General features: G+C 42.4%; 1 protein-coding gene across 1 annotated transcript in view; it reads left to right on the forward strand.

Moving 5' to 3' along the window:
- Window positions 1-14,607, forward strand: part of slc6a15 (solute carrier family 6 member 15) — a 48,799-nt gene that overhangs the window by 17,017 nt on the left and 17,175 nt on the right. Inside the window, exon 6 of the mRNA XM_072269328.1 lies at window positions 12,323-12,433. Within this exon, the coding sequence (XP_072125429.1) occupies window positions 12,323-12,433 (111 nt within the window). The remainder of the gene's footprint in view (window positions 1-12,322; window positions 12,434-14,607) is intronic.

Below are 14,607 nucleotides of genomic sequence, written 5' to 3' on the forward strand. Positions count from 1 at the left end.
CACTTCATGGTTTTGTATGCTTGAGACATGTTGCCAACCAGCTACACCTAGTTTGCCGCTCTGTAATTGCCAAGAAAATTTTCAGCAGCATCCTTGAATGCCTTCCATACAATTTTCTCCAGTCCCACTAGAAGTTCCTTGAATTGCCTGTCATTGATATCCAGTTTGATTTGTGGACCAACAAAGATGCCTTTCTTAATCTTGGTATCAATTACTCTGACTTGAATTATGAGTTAGAATAACAAATATAGGAGATTTTTTAAAAATGGTGCACAATAGGGAAATTTCATACTGATTTTCATGATCAGCAGCCCAAGATCAATAAGATACATCCAAAAGTATTCAGGAACCAAATCTCTGTTGTCCGTTGTAATTCCATACCATGCATTTAGCAAAGTTGAATGTAAATCACGCAGCAAACAATCTACTGGAGGAAATCAAAGGGTTGAGCAGCAAATGTAGGAGGAAAGGATTTGTCAAAATTTGAAGCAAGAAAAGGTTCAAAGGCTAATTTATTATCAAAGTATCAATGCAACTCTGAGATTCATCTTCTCCAGATAGAAATGAAACAAAGAAAAGCATGGAAATCATTCAAAGATAAACATCAAACTCAACCTCCCACACAAAATAGAATGCTAACAAGAACATCAACCCCCAAACCCCACTCCACCAAACAAAACGCAACAAGAACATCTATGCCCAAATCCTCCTCACCCCACACAAAAAAAAAACCCAAGAGAAAAGAATGGGTGAAACACAGAATATAAAAACCATAAGATTTAAAACATCCATAGTCCATAGTCCAATCCATAAATGCAGAACCTCAGTAACATCCCCCAACACCATTGAAAGAGAGAGAGACCACTTGAACACAGTGGCCTACCCACTGCGCACACAGTCTCCCTTTCTGGCAGCAGAGGGAACCCATCAGTGATCAAAAGGCAGGCAGTTGTCACTGAGCCCTCCCTCACCTTCTGCATTCACCTTGATGTTTCAATCTCCCTTGATGCTTCAATCGGCGATTAATGGATGCTTTAATCCGCAAAAGGAAATACCCACAGTTTTCTGGGTATCCCTGAGTGAAAAGCAATGTCTACGCAATGTATATCCAAAGTTTGCACTTTAATGTTCAGCTGAAGTACTCTCAGCTTGAACAAACTAAGCAAAGCTGCTGAGCTAGTTCACTCTTTTCCAAACAAACAAAAACTTGCTGTTCAAACACTTTTCATCATTGCTCTGCCGAGTTGATGGTGTATTCATGATTTGAGTATGAACAAAATCATGTGGAGCTTTTTGAGCAACATAATGTTTGGGTTTGTATTATATCTAATTTTTTTGCCATCACCTGCTTGGCGGTTCACATATCTGTTAGAGTTTGAATAAGGATAAATCTTACATACAGATTTTACTGCTAACTTATTGTTTCAGACTCTAACAAAACAGTGCCAGAAAGAAATTTTTTAAACCTGGCTAGAGCTTTGATCCTCTGAGTCGAGATGTAATTCCACTCTGCATAGACCTTTCCCTGCATAAGACCTTAAGGAGGTTGAAAGGGAAAGTGGATCAGCCCTGATGAAAATGATGGACCAGACTCAATGGGCTGAATGGCCTAATTCTGCTGCTATCTCTTATGGTCTTAAACATCTCTTTAGACCCATTCCTCCATAAGAGAGTTCTCTCAACTTGAATGGTTATTTCTCTATCCATTTTCCACAGATGTTACTCCTTTCCCTTGCCCATTTACGATAGAGCACCTTGGTGCCTCCTGATGCCAATTGTATCTATCTTACCCCCATTCTAGTCCCTAAGTATGTGAAGGGATCAGAATAAGGGCGAGATAGTTTCAGGCTCCATGACCTCCAATTTACGGCTGTGGATTCTAAATAGAATCAGGCCGGAGTAATTAAAACATTCAAGTGAGTACAGCTCAGTGCCATTCTTAGGTCAAGCAGCATTGCAATGTTAGTTACCTAAACTATCCACACACCATTGAGAGTACAAGTTAGGAGAATTTCATCATAGGATGACCTCAAGGGATCATTAATTCCAGTAGGGAAAATCAGGAAGAAATTCAAATTCATGATGTTTTGGTATCATTAGAATGCATAGCCTTAAGGGCTTCAAGATGCCTGTCGCTAATCAATATTACCATGGTTGAAATCTTCTGCTCAGTTTGACCCTCACACGTTTTAGATTTTGCCATAAAATCCTTGCTCTTTGCCTTGGCAGATTAAGTTGTAGGCAGCCTATAAGCAGTTGGCTATTTTCACATTGGTGCCCAACTGTCACCATGACAACCAAAGGTAATTGGTTGTCCTGCTGGAATTAAGGGACAAACAGAGAAGCTGTCCTTCCTTCCACAACAATGTCAGCTGTCATAAATTTAGCTCTCTTTCACTCCCTCAATGGGATCTATCTCCTTCCCTTAACGCCACTGGGCATTTTTTTTACTTCTGTCTCTTCTCTTCTAAACCATGCCACATTTGGGAAACTAAATCAGGGAGAGGCTTTAACATTGGAGTCAGAATCCCCTTGTGGATACATTACATGTATGTTACATGAAGAAGCTTGCTTTGAACGACAGTATTGTGCAAAGGTTTTAGGTACATGTATATAGCTAAGACTTTTGCACAGTTCTGTACTTGTCAGTGTGGAGCAGAGAACAAGTAGAGCAAAGAATGTTGGAAATAGTGAGGGTGGTGCGCCATGGGAGGGGTGCTGGACAGGTGGCAGAGAAGGAGGGTCTGGGGGGGGGGTGCAGGTGCAGACACACCCAGCCCTGAGACACCAGGCAAGGTCATTTGATTGCAAGCAATCAGTTTATTGACCATTACAGAATGTCTCTGGTGCTTCTTGCTCCCTCCCCTTTCACTTCCCCTTTTCCTAACCACAATTTCCTTCTCCCTGCCCCCTTCCCACTCATAGTCCACGAATAGAGACCAATATCAGAATCAGGTTTATCATCACTCACATATGTCGTGAATTTGTTTTTTTTTGTAGCAGCAGTACAGTGCAAAATTGTAAAGTTACTACAGTATTGTGCAAAAAATTTAGGCACCCTGGAAAATAACTGTATATGTGCCTAAGACTTTTGCACAAGACTGCTTGAAGTAGCACATACAGATGGTATTTTCCACCAGCATTAATTTAGTCTGTTGATACTGGTGTCTCTGAATTTTGAACATTAGAGATAGTAATTGGTTGTCTGTCATATCCAATGATGACTGTTTGAAACCAGTGCGGCAGAGTTTCTAAAGAGGAAAAGCTTTTGCACTGGGTCCATATCCAATGGTACCAACACAACTGAGGTGGCAGTGGATGGCCATGACTTGTTCTATGCCTCGTCAGGCCCTTCACTCTTCACCTAGGCTTGCAGAACTACCTTCCTGACTGTTGGATCTTTCTACTAATCTCATCTGCCCCGTCTGCCAGAGCTGACTTTACATGCTAGGATAGGCTACCACCTGCTACCCTCAGTTGGTTTAGTCAGGTATGGCAGAGAAAAGAACTGTACTTGAAGTTCTGGAAATCATAAAGGGATTGATATTGGTTTAGTTTATTACTGTCACATATACTAAGATACAGTGAAAAGCTTGTCTTGCATTCTGTTTTTTACAGATCAAATCATTACACAGTGCATTGAGCTAGAATAATAGGCATCCGTTAGTCTTGTGAGACCATGGATTTGCACCTTGGAAGGTTTCCAGGGCGCAGGCCTGGGCAAGGTTGTATGGAAGACCGGCAGTTGCCCATGCTGCAAGTCTCCCCTCTCCACGCCACCGATGTTGTCCAAGGGAAGGGCATTAGGACTCGTACAGCTTGGCACCGGTGTCATCGTAGAGCACTGTGTGATTAAGTGCCTCAGCCAAGGCTCGAACTAGCGACCTTTAGATCACTAGGCGAACGCCTTAACCACTTGGCCACGTGCCAACTGAGCTAGAATAAGATGAAGCAATAACAATATAGGATAAAATGTAAAAGCTACCAAAAAATTGCAGTGCAGGTAAACGATAAAAGTAGAAGATCGTAGCGAGGTAGGTTGTGAGGCCAAGAGCTCATCTTATCATACAAGAGATCCACTCAGGAGACTGAAAACAGTGGGATACAAAACTTGTAGGCGTGTACCACCAGGCTCAACAAGACCACCCCGAGCCCGGTAATACATGCCTTTCAGCTTTTGTATCTTACTTTATATTTTTACTTATTTATTGAGACATAGTGTGGAATAGGCTGTTCTGGCCCTTTGAACTTGCCACCCAGCAATCCCCGATTTAACCCTAGCCTAAACACAGGACAATTTACAATGACTAATTAATCTACCAACCGGTATGTTCTGGATTGTGGGAGGAAACAAGAGCACCCAGAGGAACCTTCGCCAGGTACAGTACCTAGAGGAATATCTTCTGCTGAATGGGAGAGGAGAAACGAGGGAATGTCCGGGAAGGGTGGGACCGTTGATTATGCTGGCTGCTTTACTGAGGCAGAAAGAAGTACAGAGTCCACAGGCGGAGGTTCGTTCCTGTGATCTGCAGTCCACAACTCTGCTGTTTTTTTGAGGTCACATGCAGAAGAGTTGCTCTACCAAGTCACTATACAGCAACAGAGAATGCTTTCTTAGATTAGATTCAACTTTATTGTCATTGTGCCAAGTACAGATGCAAAGCCAATGAAATGCAGTTAGCATCTGACCAGAAATGCAAAGAATAGTGTTATTTACAAAATAACTGCAAATAAAAAGTAAGTGCTACAGCACACAAATATAAAAGTACTGAGACAGTACAACACGGATGCAATACTGCTTAGTGCTGTGATGTGAGGTTCAGCAGGGTCACAGCCTCAGGGAAGAAGCTCTTTCTGTGCCTGCTGGTGTGGGAGCGGAGGCTCCTGTAGCGCCTACCGGATGGGAGGAGAGTAAAAAGTCCATGGTTAGGGTGAGATGCATCCTTGATAATGCTTTTCGCCCTGCCCAGGTAGCGTTTATGGTAGATGTTCTCAATAGTGGGCAGTTGGGTGCCGATAATCCACTGGGCAGTTTTCACACCCGCTGGAGTGCTTTGCGGTCCGATACGGGACAATTGCCATATTCTATAGACATTGGTAAAAATTGGAGGGGGAGATGGAGGAAGGGGGAGGTGCGGATAAGGACAATGGGAGCTGAGATTTTAGGTGAATTGAATTGACTTATTATTGTCACATATGCCAAGATACAGTGAAAAATCTCAGCTTTTTGTGCCATCCATACAAATCATTTCAAAATGTAGCTGCATTCAGCTATTACAAGGGAAAGGTAATAACAGAATACAGAATATAGAGTTACAGTGACAGAGGGATTGTTGTGCAGATAGAGAATAAGGTGCAAGGGTCATGCTGAGGTAGACTATGAGATCAAGTGTTCATCTCTAATATGCAAAAGGTCCATTCAAGGGCCTTACAACAGGACTGAAACAGTCCTTAGGCCTAGTGGTGCATGTTTTCGAACTGACTGTGCATCTCTTCTGCCTGTTGTAAGGGGTAAAAAGAGAGAATGTCTTAAGTGGGAGGGATTCTTGGTTATGCTGGTTATTTTTCTGAGGCAGCGAGAAGTGTAGACAGAATCAATGGAAAGGAGTCTGGTTTTATTGATTGATATTTCATTTCCTATTTGGCTGAGGCACAAGGGTGTGGAAGAGCACCTAATACTTCAAATATATTTTCCCCCACAGATGTGATTGGCTAGAAAATGTGAAATTAGGAAGGGTAGTCTTGTACAACTTGATGAATGACTACCAGTAGACAGGTTCCTAATAGGAAGAGACAACTTGGCTGAGAAACGTAACAGTCATAGGTGATAACCTGAATATTCAATGCATGAGATATATCAGAATAAGTATGTGGTCTGAGCAAGGATTTTCTAGCATAATTCCTAAAGGTGTATTACCAGGAAGAATAAAGAGACAGATCGAGAGCTCAGCAGATATTTCTGGGATTGGTAATGATAGATTTAGCAGAAATGTAGATGATCATTATCTGGATCTTTAGCAGTGGCAATTTGCTACCTTGAGAAAGCTGCCTTTTGGGGAAAAATAATATTTGTATTAATTGTCTTTAAAATCTACAGTTTCAAAATCACGTTTCCCATTATTGATAAAGAACACATTGGTTCTTTGCCTGTCATTTTGGAGGAAAGAGCATTAACTGCTAGAAAAACCACTTCGCATGCTAATTGCCTCCGTTAGCGTCGATTCCCCACTACGTCAGAGAGGCGTGCCTCTCTGACGTAGTGGGGAATCACATACGAGGCAAGTTACAGCAGTGGTTTGCCATTGCCTTCTGCCGGGTGAGTTTCACCAGCTCGTAAACCAGCACAGATGGAAAGCGTGCAGGGGAGCCAGCTGGCTGGATTCGAACTCAGGACCTTTCGTCCCGAAGTCTGGTGTTGATGCCACTACGCCAGCTGCCTGGTCCAAACTGCTTATAGAGAGTCATAAAAAAAGTACAGCACAGAAACGGGCCCTTCAGCCCATCTAGTCTGTGCAGAAACACTTAAACTACCTACTCCTATTGGTCTGTCTTCTATACACCTACCATTCATGTACCTATCCAAACTTCTCTTAAACATGGAAATCAAGCTGGCATCCACCATTTGGCAGCTTGTTTGAAACTCTCACAGCCCTTTGAGTGAAGAAGTTTACCCTCGTGTTCCCCCTAAATTTTTAACAAATATTATTTAAACAATGATGTATTTTTTTGACAAAAATGCATATTTTTTATACCTATATATTAATTTCAATCATATAAATTTTTGGCAAAGGCTAAATATTTATTCACATTGGAGTTCCCATTTTGTTTTGCTCTTGGGAGTTAGGTTCTAATACTGCCAGCATTTTACCCCTTGGAAACACAAATCCTGATTGTTGCCATTTGTTGCCATTAGTAGCAAGAAAGTTCCTCGGCCATCCATCTGTGAAAGCACCCACAGTGAAGCAGGCGAGATGTAAATGAGGTTGGCTCGGAAGCATTGTTGTGTGATCACTGGCTGCTCAGAAATCAGAATTTTAATGATGTGCCATCTGGCCAGTGCACATGAGCCACACAAATGATGCTCACTTAATCCTTCAACGTGAGCTGTTCATCTACACAGAGGAGTCGGATAATTAAGTGGGCACTTCTCGATTAATAATTTCTAAAGACAATAATTTTGTTTAATGATGTGTTCTATCCGCTGCCTTGGCTCCACCTACTCCCAAACCTTGCACAGCAGTTGACAATTTCATTCCGTATACATGTTAAAATTCACAATCGTTTATTTATCACGTGTACTTTGACTTATTGTTTGCCCGTTATGCCGCTGGTGTTTGGGGCAGCAGTAAAGATCCTCCATCTTTGGCAGTGTTCAGGGCTTCCTTCACCTTGTGAGTAGCTTCTGCTCGGTTTTCACAACTGTCAGTCATGTAAGTTCTGGGTGGACGCTCGGGAATACCGTCGCACTCAGATGTAGAAGGGTTCTTTGTTACTGTTTCTGCAACAGTCTTCTTTGACCAGTCAGGGATGTTAGCCCTGAGCTGAACCCCTAAACCTGGAGGATCGGTGTGCCACTCTTAGTCTGGCCTCTACCTTTTGACCTGTTTGGCATAGTGGACCTTACCGAGAGCCAAAGCACAAAGCCCTGACTCCAGCCAACATAGCTCTCCGGGTCATTGAGGCACGCAAGCCTCCAAACCCAACGACGAGGTTGTGGTCCTCTTGGGAAACGTGTACATTGAAATATAGAGTAAAATGCATTGTTTGTATTAACAGTGAACGGAACCCGATGACAAAGATGTTGGTTCTTTGGGGAAAGAAACAAATACATATATTAAATTTATTTTGAATCCCATGGAGCATGTGGAGACCTTCCTTCCTTCCTTCCTTCCTTCCTTCCTTCCTTCCTTCCTTCCTTCCTCCCTTCCTCCCTTCCTCCCTTCCTCCCTTCCTCCCTTCCTCCCTTCCTCCCTTCCTCCCTTCCTCCCTTCCTCCCTCCCTTCTTTCTTTCTTTCTTTCATTTTTTTCCTTGTTTTTTTAGATAGGGGTATGTTACCGGGAGAAGGGCAAAGGGGAGGGGGGGGAGGGTAGATATTATTCTATGTAATCAAATTTGAAAATTGAATTAAATTTTTTTTTAAAAAACAGCGAACAAAACCTAAGGATGTGCTGGGGGCAGCCCGCAACTGCACCACACCTTCCGGTGCCAACCTAGCATGCCCATAGTCTTCACAGAACAAGACAAGCAAAATGGAACTTTAAAGTTCAAAGTACATTTAGTATTTAAGTGTGCATACATTATATAACCTTAAGATTCGTCTCCTTACAGGCAGCCACAAAACAAAGACACTGAAAAAAGACAGTCAAACACCCAGTGTGCAGAGAGAAAATAAACAAATGGTGCAAACATTAAAAGCAAGCAAATAGCATTCAGAACAAAAGTGAGAGCACAGACATGAAACCAGGCATCACTTCAGCTGGAGTAGGCCACGCCCTCAGTTCAGTGCAGAGCTGAGCAAACATCACGGAGGGTAGAACCGGCTCAACCCTTGCTTCTGGTTCCATAAGACATAGAAGCAGAGTTAGGCCATTCACACTCTAGAGGTCCGGATCACACTCAACCCCATACACCTGCCAGAGAAATTGAACTGTTGCCTAGACGAACTTGAAGAAGTTGCCCAGATCTGCAAAACCCACATGTACAGAAAGCCAATCTCTTGCAGCAGAAAGAACCTTAACCAATTTAAAGCAATCTTCAATCAATTGTAGGCTAGTTTCACATTCTTTAAATAACCCATTGTTTCTTAGGGTGGCAAGGTGAAGATGCATCTCTACCAAAGGAGGTATAAGGTGCTGCTTCCCTCCACCAGCCTGCAAATCACCCTTGGGCAAGATGTAGCACCTGCTTAGCCACCTGATAGGAGTCAGGTGAAGCCATGTGGGCAGCTGGTGGATTGTCACATAAGCAGCTGGTGCATATCACATGTCCTGGTTATGTGACCACTGACATCAGGCAGACAATCTCTGAAGAGTATTGATAATGGCTGGGGTCACCCGCCTTGTAAAGACACTGCCCAGAAGGAGGCAATGGCAAACATCTTCTGTAGAAAAATTTGCCAAGTATCATCATGGTCAAGAGTATGGTTACCCATGTCATAGGACACGGCACATAATGATGATTGTTCTATGTTTCCAGATGTATATTCCACAGGCAGTGGCATGGCAGGATTATCACATGTACATGGGAACATACAGTGAGAAAGGGTTGTTGGTCAACACAGTCCAAGTCTGCGGATGTGCTGGGGGCAGCCAGTAGGTGTCGCCATTCTTCATTGTGTGGCCACAACTTACTAATCCTAACCTGTACCACTACAGGATGTGGGAGGAAACCAGAGCACTGGGAGAAAACCCACGTGGTCATGGGGAGGGGAGACCGTACGGACAGCGGTAGAATCGTACCCAGGTTGCCAGCGCTGTAGTAGCGTTACACTAACCGCCATGCCTCATCACTGAACTGTTCAAACAACCTATGAACTCACTTTCAAGGACTCTTCATCTCATGTTCTTGATATTTATTGCTTATTTATTTATCATTGTTGTTAGTTCTTTCTTTTATATTTGCACAGTTTGTTGTCTTTTGCACGTTGATTGTTTGCCCATGCTGTTGGGTGTGGCCTCCCATTGATTCCATTATGGTTATTGGATTTACTGAGTATGCCCGCAAGAAACTGAATCTCAGGGTTGTATATGGTGACATGTATGTATTTTGCTAATAAATTTACTTTGAACTTTGAACATTGATCCTTGCTGCCCCAAGGTACATAGTGAAGGAGTATGTGCCTTATTTACACTGATGTTAATTGAATCAAACTGCAGGAGGATTATACATTTCCTTTCTACCGTATTACATGTCTGGCACTGATAATACATTTCTGTGTGATCATCCTTGATAGCATCAGAGAATGGGAAGTTCTGTTTTGCAAAGGCCATGTAATAGTCCAGTAGCATCAATGGCATCAGTTTTGATGATATTGATAAAATTGCTATACTGAACACCAAACAAATTCCAGTACTTCTTCAGACTGGTACTTGTGCTGGCGCATTTAAGCGGTGCGATTGCTCCTGTTGCTACCCAAAGTGCACCCTATTTTAGTTTGGGATTGAAGATCAGAGTGTAATACCTGTAATATTAATAATATTAATCCAGCCCCACTGAATTTATTCAATATATCCGTGCATCTTGGAAAAAGAACATCATGCACTCAATAGTCAGTGAGCTGATGTCATGTCAACAATCCAAATTTTTCCATTTAGTAAGACTACTGAAATAATCTTATTTCAGTAATCACAAGGGCATGGCTAATGTTGAACTAGCTCAAATGTTCTGTATCCAAGGAACTAATTATGGTTATTTGTCCTTTTTTATTTCAAAAGAGTTCAAAAGCAACATTTGGGGTTGGATGATAAGATCAAGTATTTGTGATCTCTTCTGTTCTCGTTACCTTCTGTTTACAGTCAAGACATGTCTCCCCTAACTTCACTAATTAAGAGTTACAGATTTGAAGCATTGCCCCATGACTTTCTCCACAGATGCTGTCTGACCTTCTGAGTTTCTCAAGCATTTTCTGTTTTGATTTCAGATTTCCAATATTTGTAGATTTTTACTTTTAAAGAATTACAGTCGATGGAGTATATTCTGCCTGAAGGTCTGTGACTACTGGAGTTCCACAGGGATCTTTTCTGGAACTCCTGCCCTTTGTGGTTTTTATAAATGACTTAGATGATTGTTTGTTTCCCATGATGGGGGAGTCTAGTACGAGAGGGCATGACTTCAGGATTGAAGGGTGCCCTTTCAGAACAGAAATGCGAAAAAATTTTTTTAGTCAGAGGGTGGTGAATCTATGGAATTTGTTGCCACGGGCAACAGTGGAGGCCAAGTCATTGGGTGTATTTAAGGCAGAGATTGATAGGTATCTGAGTAGCCAGGACATCAAAGGTTATGGTGAGAAGGCGGGGCAATGGGACTAAATAGGATAAAATGGATCAGCTCATGATAAAATGGCTGAGCAGACTCGATGGGCTGAATGGCCTACTTCTGCTCCTTTGTCTTATGGTCTTATGATGAAGTGGAAGGTTGAATCAGTAAGTTTGCAGATGACATGATAGTTGGTGATGTATGTAGTGTCGAAGGTTACAATGGGACATTGGTATGATGCAGAGCAGGGCTGAGAAGTGGCAGATGGACTTCAATCAGGTAAACTGTGAAGTGATTCACTTTGGAAGGTTGAACCTGAAGGCAGAATACAAGGTTAATTGCAAGATTATCAGCATTATGGAGGACAGAGATTTCTTAGGGTCCATGTCCATAGATTCCTCAATGTTGCTGTGCACATTGATTGGGTGGTTAAGGAAGTGTATGGTGTTTTAGCGTTTATTAAACAGGGGGATTGAATTCAGGAGTTGTGAGGCAATGTTGCAGCTCTTTATAATGCTAGTTAGTCCACACTTGGAACATTATGTTCAGTTCTGGTTGCCCATTATAGGAAAGATGTGGAAGGTTGAGAGGGGGTGCAGAGGAGATTTACCAGGATGCTGTGTAGTTGAGAGAGCATGTCCCATGAAGAAAGGTTGAGTGAGCTAAGGCTATTCTCTTTGGAGCAGAGGAGGATGAGAGTTGAATTGATAGAGGTGTATAAGACCAGCATGGCTAGACTGGAGAGCCAGCTTCATTTCCTCAGGGCAGTAATAGCTAGCATGAGGGGACATAATGTTAAGGTGATTGGAGGAAAGCATAGGGGGATGTCAAAGGCAGATTTTTTGTACAGAGTGGTAAGTGCTGGGATTGGGGATAGACACAAATAACTTAGGGAGATCTAAGAGGCTCTTGGGTAGGCACATAGATGAAAGAAAGATGGAGACCTATGTGAGAGGGAAGGGTTAGATTGATCTTGGAGTAGGTTAGAACGCTGGCAGGACATCATGGGCCAAAGGACCTGCACTGTGATGTAGTGTTTTCTGTTCTGTGTTCTACGTATGTCCCCCTAACATTAGCCGTGCCCTTGTGATCTTGAGTTTTCGCAGCATCCATTCACAGGTATATATTGTCTGTTGTACTGGACCAGAAGTCATCATTTCAAAGATGGTTATTTTTTACTCTTCATCTGTAAGTCCACTATACAGAATAAAGCCCAGCAGGATTCATGTGTATTGCTCCGTATAGCAAAGTCAAGCAGACTTAGTTACATTATACTTACCAAGCCATTAGTCTTCATGTCTTTGTGTGTTGCTGTGGACTAACGTCTCTTCATGCATTTTTTTGCAGGTGATGTATTTTAGCTCTCTATTTCCCTACGTTGTACTTATCTGCTTCCTGGTTCGAGGCCTTCTTCTGAAGGGTTCTTTTGATGGCATCCGTTACATGTTTACCCCGAAGGTATGTTCTGAGGCATCGTACTATTAACATGCAGCCTGCATGGGGAGGCACAGTTTTTTGAAACCGAATGGAATAAGTTTAAAAAAAAAGCTGATTTTTAGACTACGTTTCTAATAGACTCTGAACAATCTGCTTTATGGTTAATGATGCCACCTAGTGGTAGGTTTTCAATTCAACACTTCCAATTATTCTATTTCTCGCCACCTAGTGGTGTGGATATGGTAATAACTGACAATGCTGATCCTGTTACTTCAAGGAAGGTCACACGATGCAAACAAACTGTTTTTTATTCCTTTAAGCTGAATGTCTAATACAAGCAAAAAAATTGCAAGCAAGTCTCATTTTAATTGGAAATGTACACACTCCAAATACTTTATGATCAGTCAGTAGAATCATATGTCGTCATATAAAGACGATTGCATGTATAACATATCAGGTGCTGGTTTATATGCCCGAGAGGGTTAAAAACGTAGACCAGTTGTGGTTGTCCATTGTATTCAATGATGACAGGATACCCACACGGAAAGTTTTTAAAGTGGAAATGCTATTGCACTAGGATATTTCAACTCTCTTGACCTCAGAAGTCCAGGTCCAGTGGTACAGACAAGAGTCACAAACTAGGGTCTTCGCTGGTTGCAGTGGATGACCATGACACCTTCTGTGCCTTGTCGTGCCCTTTTCTCTCCATGGAGTGTGGCAGTACCACCTTCCTGGCCGTTGGATCTCATCCGCCCAGTCCACTGGAGCTGACTTCACCTGCGGGGTCAGGCATGTCCCTATCTCACCGGGGTATGAGGCCGCCAGCTATCCTCACCTGGTTCAGCCCACCTGTCGAGGTGGTGTACCAGAGTGTGGCCACTGTCACATGCAAGCAGCAACTTGGAGCCACAGGTGAGAGCTGAGTGTCCAGTGGGGACCAAAGGTGAGTGAGCTGCCCCAGACTTGTCCCAGCAAGCCCCTTCACCAGAGGTGCTAATCCTCTCTGGATACCCCATATACCCCCAGACCAGTAGAACAGGCAGTATTGCACAAGTCTTGGTAGCATGGGGGGGGAGAGCAAATAATTTCATAATTAAAAGGGATATAGAACTGTTAGCTATTAGTAAGTTCTGGACATAATTTAAGAGAAATATCTTTAGCCAGGCAATGATTAGAATGATTCAAACTTGGTAACTGAAGTGTGTAGAAGGAAAAATGGATAAATACAGAAGGGAGAAAAGAAGGAAAGGGAATGCTGATGAATGTAGATGAAGAAGGGTAGGAGGAGATTTGTACACCACATCAGTGGATCCAAGTGCCCTATTTCTAACTTTCAATTATCTAAACGCATTTCCACATGAGAATTATCTATTGTACGCTAATTATTTGTAGGTATGAAGTTGTCATAAGCCCATTATAATTAAATGTACTGCAGTTAAAGACCGTCTATTTTGAAAAATCAGAATATCTTCATTTTTAAGATTGCTGTTTAACAATTGTAACATTAATTTTTTTCAAGATTAAATATTTCATTTTATAAAAATTATAAAAATTGGTAGTTACTGGCAAAGCTGGTAATGACAGATTGAACATTCAAATGTTTATGGTCATAAGTAGTATGATCCCATTTTAAGTAGCAAATAAAGAAACAGTACGTCTGCTTGGGTGGCAGGGTGGAGATATGGAGATACATCTCCACCAATGGTGCTCCTTCCCTCTGCTATTCTGCGGGTCACCCCTGGGCAAGGTGCTTAAACCGCCCTCCCCAGCACGTCGATCAGGGTCACGTGAAGCCACGGAAGCAGGTGATGGATGGTTGTATGAGCAGGTGGTGCATATCACAACTCTTTGAGGAATGCAGTGAAAGGAAATTATAGACCAGTTAGCCTGACCTCAGTGGTTGGGAAGATGTTTGAGTCAATTGTTAAGGATGAGGTGATGGAGTACTTGGTGACACAGGACAAGATAGTACAAAGGCAGCATAGTTTCCTTCAGGGAAAATCCTGCCCAACAAGCCTGTTGGAATTCTTTGAGGAGACTGCAAGCAGGATAGATAAAGGGGATGCAGTGGATGTTGTATATTTGGACTTTCAGAAGGCCTTTGACAAGGTGCCACACATGAGGCTGCTTACCAAGTTAAGAGCCCATGGTATTACAGGAAACTTACTTACATGGTTAGAGCATTGGCTGATTGG

The sequence above is a fragment of the Mobula birostris genome, chromosome 9 (genome assembly GCF_030028105.1).
Source record: "Mobula birostris isolate sMobBir1 chromosome 9, sMobBir1.hap1, whole genome shotgun sequence".
Lineage (NCBI taxonomy): Eukaryota > Metazoa > Chordata > Chondrichthyes > Myliobatiformes > Myliobatidae > Mobula > Mobula birostris.